General features: G+C 39.0%; 1 protein-coding gene across 1 annotated transcript; it reads left to right on the plus strand.

The window, feature by feature from the left end:
• Positions 1 to 4621: 4621 nt before the first annotated feature.
• Positions 4622 to 5999, plus strand: LOC149844315 (uncharacterized). Its single transcript, XM_090000498.1, has one exon. It carries the CDS (start codon positions 4729 to 4731, stop codon positions 5722 to 5724), a length of 996 nt encoding a protein of 331 aa, XP_089856624.1. The 5' UTR covers positions 4622 to 4728; the 3' UTR covers positions 5725 to 5999.
• The last annotated feature ends 2841 nt before the right edge of the window (positions 6000 to 8840 follow it).

Genomic DNA, 8840 nt, shown 5'->3' on the forward strand with positions numbered 1-8840 from the left:
AAGAACAAGGCGCTCTAATACCAATTGTTGGATTTTGAATCCACCAAAAAACTAAAAAGACCGATGTTTATGTTCACGCTAAATCGTTTAAAGCACAATATAAACTGAATCTTGATGCGGAAGCGCTCTGGTAGATCTTTAATGAGTATGATCTTTCAGAATCTGTATATGTGGTTCTTTTTCTTTCTCTAAACTTTATGAGAGGGACTGATTTATCTTGTTGTAGATGAGGAGTCTAAAGAGAGAAAGCCCCTATATATAGTTTGAGGACTATAACCTAATTTGTAATTAATTGAGAGTTTCTTTCTAATTCAGCCCATTATAGAATAAAAAAATAAAAGATAAGGATATAAGAGATCTCTTCACGTAATAAGATCATACCCAACCATATTAAATTACATAAAGATAGCCTAAACCTGAGACAACCTATAATCTGTGACATATCATATGTAGGCCCACACCATTTTCCTACAATTTCAATCAAGTTGTTCTCTTATGTGGATGTCCTTGATATGAGGAGTGAGAGACCTACATGGCGACAAGTGTCTCCAATGGCACGGTGTCGGGGAACAGTAGTTTGATGTACATTGCTGAGGATCTGAGCATGGAGAGGGGCTGTTCATGGTCTTCTGCATCTGTTTTTTGCTCATTTTTCCTCTATGGGGATTTGATGTGAGAGTTTGTGTTTTGCCTGTGATTGTATGCCAGAGTTTGGGTCCGGCAAGGGTTCACTGTTTGGCACATAAGGGACAAAGCACCATTTTGAGTGGATTTTGTTGAGATGCTGATCATTGAATTTGATATGGAAATGACTGCATGAGGTGAAATATGCAATCTTTGCCATGCCATACATGATTGCATGTGTGAGAGACACAAACACCGCGTGCTTTTTTTGGATTTTCATATCTTCTTGTAATTGCAAAACACAATAAAAACACTTTCTCAAGATTCATGAAACATGAGAAAGGTTAAGCTGTGATTGTGATTGTCACCCTCATAAATCCTGTGAAAGTTGGTCACAAGACTGACCTTGCAACCAACAATCACTGTTTCAGATATTGCTCATCCCACTTGTAACCAATGTAAACATCCTCCAAAGTTCCCTAAGATTTAACATAAGAATAAATTAATGCTAAAAATGCACGATGTTGAGAGGAGAAAGACTCGTAAGATAGAAAACGAGAAGTAATAATCAAAGTTTTAAAACTTCTCAGGATTAAAGAAGGAAGATAAAGACTCTAAGAGTATTTAACTAAAATAGTTTTTTTTTAGATAACTGATATAGATCTGATATCGAATTTACTAAAAATTCTACCAAAACCACAATCTACTTAGAAGAAAGCGAGAAATAATGAAAAAATTAAGAGAAAAGAAAGTAAAGATAATAAACTAAATTCATATTCAAGTATGATTTGACATTCAATCTTATTATTTAAAAAAAATTGAATGTTTCCTAATTCTAATCAAAACAAATTTTTTATTAAGATAATTACTAAAATATTAAACCCATTATTGAATACCACAGTCCAAATACAAGAACCAAAATATCAAACAAAAACCAAAAATACAAATGTATCCAAATAGACTATTATGGACTCCCGTCTAGTATTATGCTCCGCTCTTGCATCAATAATCTAAGTAAATCCTTCCAGTCATTGATAGCACATTGGTTGACCTTTAGTTGGTAAAGCCCAGAGTGCTGTATGTTCGCCCCCGATGATTCACTGAATCCCACGTCTGTGTTCGGGGCTTTGAATGAGCACCACATATACATGCACATGGGGTTCGTATTCCCGTGTATGTTGACATAACTTTGCATCAGACTCTGGTGTTGTTGCAAAGACTTAAGTACCCTTTCTTGCTATTCTTCTCATAAAGTGATGGTTTGAGAAAATGACAAAAATGCCTTCATTCAAAAAAGAAAAAACAAACAGTTCAAAAAAAGGATAAACATGTTCTCCATCCAGAAAGTCGAGGATGATGTTGACTCTTCAAAGTCTTCTTCTTCTTTCTCCGTTCAAAAAAGGACAAACATGTCCTCCATCCAGAAAGTCGAGGATGATGTTGACTCTTCAAAGTCTTCTTCTTCTTTTTCCGTAAAACACTGTAAAACCCTCTCTCTCTCTCTAGAGAAGAAATTAAGGGAGGCAAAGAGTTCTCCCTGGAGAAGGCCATGAACATCAACCCTCTCACTCTCTCTCCCTTCTCTCTCTACTTCTGTGCACATCCAACAGACGATCCTACATTGCTCCATCGCCATCTTCTTCTTCTTCCTTCTCCGTAAAACACTGTAAAACCCTCTCTCTCTTTAGAGAAGAAATCAAGGGAGGCAAAGAGTTCTCCCTAGAGAAGGCCATGAACATCAACCCTCTCACTTTCTCTCTCTTCTCTCTCTACTTCTGTGCACATCCAACATACGATCCTATATTGCTCTATCACCATCTTCTTCTTCTTCCTTCTCCGTAAAACAATGTAAAACCCTCTCTCTCTTTAGAGAAGAAATCAAAGGAGGTAAAGAGTTCCCCCTGGAGAAGGCCATGAACATCAACCCTCTCACTCTCTCTCCCTTCTCTCTGTACTTCTGTGCCTGATTTAGAGTTTTTGCCCTTACAGGAGAGGGGTCCGGGAGCTCCCCTCGGCGCAGATCCCGCTGTAGTATTATCGGGCTTTCCTACAACAATTTGTAGTATTTTCGGGTCTCCAACGAAACACTATAGTGATTAGCGGAAGACACTACAAATCGCTATAGCGATTTTCAGAAGACACTACAAATCGCAAATCGCTATAGTGATTTGTAGTGTCTTCCGTAAATCGCTATAGCGATTTGTAGTGTCTTCCGCAAATCGCTATAGCGATTTGTAGTGTCTTCCGCAAATCACTATAGCGATTTGTAGTATTATTCAGTAAGCAAATCGCTACCCGAATTAGGACAAACTTGTCAGGGTCATATCTCTCTAACCGAAGGTCATATTCCAAATCCGTAAAAAGTGGTGTCTTCGTTATTGAGTCTAGTTTATTTCTGTAAATTTTCAGTGATTTATATAGTCATTTAATTCCTCATTTTAACTAAAAACCAGACCCCTATTATTTTGTGTTATTTGAGTTGCACAACACCATTCTCGCTTGACATCCACATCTTGATTCTGGCATGCTCCTTGTTGGATTTTCCATTGATTTCTTCCAATCAGGCTCCACAACAGTCAATGTGCAGGTCAGCCGGTGCTTGATGGAGCAATGTAAGATCTTCTGTTGGATGTGCATAGAAGTAGAAAGAGAAGGGAGAGAGAGAGAGAGTGCGATGGTTGATGTTCATGGCCTCCTCCAGGGGAGATTTCTTTCTCAGATAATCCTGCAGTGCAGAGACTGGGTCTTAAATAATCATCTTCGGGGCACAAAAATATATCTTTCTCACCACGATACCCTGTGCATTTTTTGACCACGACACCCGGAACCCGTGCCGGGGGGAGCCTCCGGACCCCCCTCCTGTAAGGGAAAAAACTCTAAATCAGGCTCCACAACGAATCAAGTTGAACGATGCTACCCACGCTGGGAGGAGCCCCCAAACCCTCCTCCTATAAGGGCAAAAACTCTAAATCAAGCTCCACAATAAATCAAGTTGAACGATGCTATCCACGCTGGGAGGAGCCCCCAAACCCTCCTCTTATAAGGGCAAAAACTCTGAATCAGACTCCACAACTCATTAAGTTGAATGATGCTACCCACGCTGGGAGGAGCCCTCAGACCCACCTTTCTGTAAGGGTAAAAACTCTGAATCAGACTCCACAACTCTTCAAGTTGAATGATGCTACCCACGTTGGGAGGAGCCCTCAAACCCCTCTCCTGTAAGGGCAAAAACTCTGAATCAGACTCCACAACGAATCAAGTTGAATGATGCTACCCACGCTGGGAGGAGCCCCCAAACCCTCCTCCTGTAAGAGTAAAAACTCTGAATCAGGATCTACAACTCATTTAGTTGAATGATGCTACCCACGCTGGGAGGAGCCCCCAAACCCTCCTCTTGTAAGGGTAAAAACTCTGAATCAGGCTTCATAACAGTCAATGTGCATGTCAGCCGGTGCTTGATGGAGCAATGTAAGATCTTCTGTTGGATGTGCATAGAAGTAGAAAGAGAAGGGAGAGAGAGAGTGAGAGGGTTGATGTTCATGGCCTCCTCCAGAGGAGATTTCTTTCTCAGATAATCCTGCAGTGCAGAGACTGAGTCTTAAATAATCATCTTCGGGGCACTTAAGTCTTTACAACTACTCATTTTCAAGAATCGTCATTTTTTTTGGTACTAATGGAGGAGAGGGTACTTAAGTCTTTGCAATTGCATCAAACTCCAACGCTAATTAATGCTGACAAACATGAGGATACGAGATGTAGCTAACTGCCCTGTTCGGAGGGGGAACATATAACCTGCTTTGCCTGTTCAGTGTTCACCCGAGAGTACACTCAGCTTCGACCTTGCTGAACTGGCGTCACTATGGATTTCGAACTTGTCCCAATCGAGCAGAGCCCTGACCGGCAAGTATCCGGTTGGACTACAATCGAGCTCCAAACCCAAATGAACGCGTGTGAGTGCATCTGCGACCAAACGTGCAGTTTCTCTGCGGATGAGTGGCTGAGAGAGAGAGAGAGAGAGAGAGAGAGAGTTTTCATGGTTTTCCACTGAAACGGAGGCCTCTAACCGTGTTGACGGTGGGATATCAGGTCGTGGAAATCGGACTGATGGCGGCGATGTTGCAGGTGGCTTCCACGCTTCCCAAGCCCCACCACGAGAGCCTCTCTTCCCTCAGGGCGGTTTCTTCAGGAATCGACGTCCTCCGTTTTCCGGTCAGGACCGCCCCTTTTCCGGCGAGGCTCGTCTGCTCGCCGGCGACCATCAGGATGGGCGGCGGGCCGCGAACGTTCCCCGGAGGGGTGTCGAAGTGGCAGTGGAAGCGGATGCAGGCGAAGAAGGCGAAGCAGCTGCTCAAGGCGCGTCTGTGCCGCGAGCGCCAGCTCTACGAGATGCGGAAGCGGTCAGAGCTCAAGGCCGCGGTGGGCGAGCTCGAGAAGCCGTGGGAGGCCGTCCGCCGGGCGCCCGTCCTCTTCTCCGTCAGCGCCGACGAGCAGGTCAAGGTCCTCGCCGACCGCTTCCAGAAGCCCGGAGGCTACGACCTCTGGTCGGAGAGCGACGGCCCTCAGCTCTTCCAGACCCCCGACGGCCTCCCCTCCGCCAGGTTTTTCCCCAAGGGCGTCGTTCACAGCGTCAAGCCCTATGCTAGGGTCGCGGAGTCAACGCCGCCGCCGGTTTCAGACGAAGAATCGGAATTTGGTGAGGATTCGGAGGACGATGGGTTCGGCGAAATGGGTTATAGGAAAAATCTCATGGTTTCGGATGACAACGGGGACACGAATCCCGATTCGAGGTCGCGATGGCGGAGGAATTCAGCTGTTGGCGGCAGGAGGAACGGTAATTCTAGCAAGTTTGGTTTGGGTTTGGACTACTTTTCTGATGATCACAAAGAAGAAGAAGAAGAAAAAGATGAAGAAGAAGGCGTTGTATTGGTGGAGAAAAGAAACACCAGAGCGGATCTTAATCACCGGAACGATTCAAGGAGATTCATGAGGCAGAGTAAGGTAGACAGGGAGTACAAAGAAGTATTTGGAAATGGCGTAAGGGGGCAGGCGGGAAAGAGAATTGGGGGGAACAAGGGACGTAGAGGCGATAGACAACGCTAATGGTGGACTCGAATTGAAGAGAAGATTGTTCTTATGAAGACCCAGCATCAAATTGTAAGTCCCAGAGGGGAAATTGTTGGTTAGAATCGACTTCTTTCAATTGATTCTCGCATATTTCTAGACTTAAACAAGCGATTTGGAGGTATATCTTTCCTTGTTGTATATTAATGGTGTTTGCGGCTTATCTGCTATTTCATGTTTGTGCTGTATACCTGTACAAAAACGACATGTAATTTACACAAAGCATAAGGTAGGACTAAATTTGTTTCTCTTAGCTTCTTTGTTAACTTTTTATCTGTCTGGGTACCCGTTCATGAAGGTGTTCCCTATAGTAGAGTGCCAGTATGTTTTCCAATAATGGTGAATTTGCATGACTGTGCTCGACAGTCGACACCGAGGGTGAACAAGTGGGTGAATGGTCTGTGCTTATAAACTTAAAAGGAAATCAATTCTAGTATGCTTGCTTGCTTATGCCACAACTTGCAAACATCACATGTTACGTGCTTATGGAAATGAATAGTTTTTCTTTCCTCTTTACTGTTTCCTCATATTGTGGTGAATTGCTGTCACTGGATTTTTACTTTGAGAGCAACATGGCCTACGGGCCAAACTAAAACAAATTTAGATATTGGAACGGTGGTGTGTGAAAAACAGTGTTCAAGATTTTTGTGTTTCATTCTTCCACAAACATCTATAATATGATATGGTGCTTTACCTATATGGAATAGGTAGAAGGAAACATGGGACCAAGAGGAACTAATTTAGTTGTATGATTGAAATCAATTAGCTTGATTTCAGGAGCTGTAGAAGTGCTGGATAGGACAGAGAACCACAGTACTGTTCATGCATTTCATCATGTGAAGCAGAGGACAAAAGTTTCATCTGCTTTGTAAAAGACATGATTTGTTGATCAGTGGTACATAACAAATGATGTGTTTGTATTGAAGGAAGGCATAGTAGTCAATATGAATCAAACATAAATAAATTATAATTCCTATCTGAGAAATATCAAATACCAATCTACACATGGGAGTAATGCACGTAGGAACCGCCCAAAACATTAATAAAATGTAACCATCAATTATAGGATGGTGGGCAACTTGAGCAAAACAGCCGGACTTCCCAACAAATAAGCACACCCAATCAGACTAGAAAGCCAATCACTCCATCAACCCAGCCAAACAGTAAACACGAAATAGGAATCATAGTAACAAACAATGTTATAAAAAACGCACCTTGAGGGGCAAAAGGCATGCCTCGCCTTGAGGCGCCGCCCTCTGTGCCTCAAGGCGCAATTTTTTTAATTTTTACAACAAGATGTCTGAGACATGATCAACAAGATTTTTGTAGGTTAATCTCATATATTTTCCAGTTATTCCAGTTATGTAATCAGTTTCTTAGTATATTACTATATTTTAACTTTTGTTGGTTAATCTCGTATATTTTTCAGTTATTTATGTTATGTAATTAGTTTCTTAATATATTTTAACTTTTGTTGGTTAATCTCATATATTTTCCAAGTTATGTAATCAGTTTTTTAGTTACTTTTATATGTTAATCTCATATTTTTTAGAATAATCTCATATATTTTAATTTTTGTAGGTTAATCTCATATTTTCCAGTTATTTCAGTTATGTAATCAATTTCTTAGTATATTTTAACTTTTGTTGGTTAATCTCATATATTTTCCAGTTATGTAATCAGTTTTTAGTTACTTTTATATGTTAATCTCATATTTTTTAGAATAATCTCATATATTTTAACTTTTGTAGGTTAATCTCATATATTTTTCAGTTATTTCAGTTTCTTAGTATATTTTGGTTAATCTCATATATTTTCCAGTTATGTAATCAGTTTCTTAGTATATTTTATCTTTTGTTGGTTAATCTCATATATTTTCCAGTTATGTAATCATTTTTTAAGTTACTTTTATATGTTAATCTCATATTTTTTAGAATAGTCTCATATATTTTAACTTTTGTAGGTTAATCTCATATATGTTTCAGTTATTTCTGTTATGTAATCAGTTTCTTAGTATATTTTAACTTTTGTTGGTTAATCTCATATATTTTCCAGTTATGTAATCAATTTTTTAGTTACTTTTATATGTTAATCTCATATTTTTTAGAATAATCTCATATATTTTAACTTTTTTTGGTTAATCTCATATATTTTCCAGTTATGTAATCGTTTTTTAGTATATTTTATCTTTTGTTGGTTAATCTCATATATTTTCCAGTTATGTAATCATTTTTTAGTTACTTTTATATGTTAATCTCATATTTTTTAGAATAATCTCATATATTTTAACTTTTGTAGGTTAATCTCATATATTTTCCGGTCATTTCAGTTATGTAATCAGTTTCTTAGTATATTTTAACTTTTTTGGGTTAATCTCATATATTTTCCAGTTATCTAATCAGTTTTTAGTTACTTTTATATGTTAATCTCATATTTTTTATTACTTATTTGAGATTTTCTATTTCTTATTGGTTGTTATTTCATCAATAAAGCATTTCTTTATTTATTTATATTTTTAGATATTTTTTTTTATAATTTTTTAAAGTTTTCAAAAAAAAATATTTGAGGCTTACGCTTTACGCCTTGAGGCTTATGCCTCGCCTAGGTTTTTGGTGGAGCGCCTCACTACGCCTCAATGCTTTTCACAACACTGGTAACAAATTTTGGGCAATAATTGAATTTATCTGATTACCGAAAGAAAAGAATTGAAATTCACAAAAAAAAGGAAAACCCAACGGTAAATTTTGATTTGTCATATTTTTTAATATATTTGCATGAAATCTTGATTGTATCATGTTGGCTTTATTATTTTCTTCTAATTTATATATTATTCATTATTTTTTTAATGATTTTGTTTCTTTTATTTTAGAATTTCGAGAGATGTTCCCAATATTTTCCCCAAAAAAGGAAAATTTCTAAATTATTTTGATATTTTCCTTGCTAAGAAAAATTCTGAGGGTGTATTCTATGACACCAATGAGAATGCAAAGTCAATCAACATGTTGCAGCCACCAAAAGAATAAGCTTACCAGAGCTGCTCCTATAAACACTAGACAAGAAATTGATCCGTAACTTTTTGTTTGAAACACAATGGA

Source organism: Nuphar pumila, chromosome 3 (assembly GCF_984573655.1).
Source record: "Nuphar pumila chromosome 3, dmNupPumi1.hap1.1, whole genome shotgun sequence".
NCBI classification, from domain to species: Eukaryota; Viridiplantae; Streptophyta; class Magnoliopsida; order Nymphaeales; family Nymphaeaceae; genus Nuphar; species Nuphar pumila.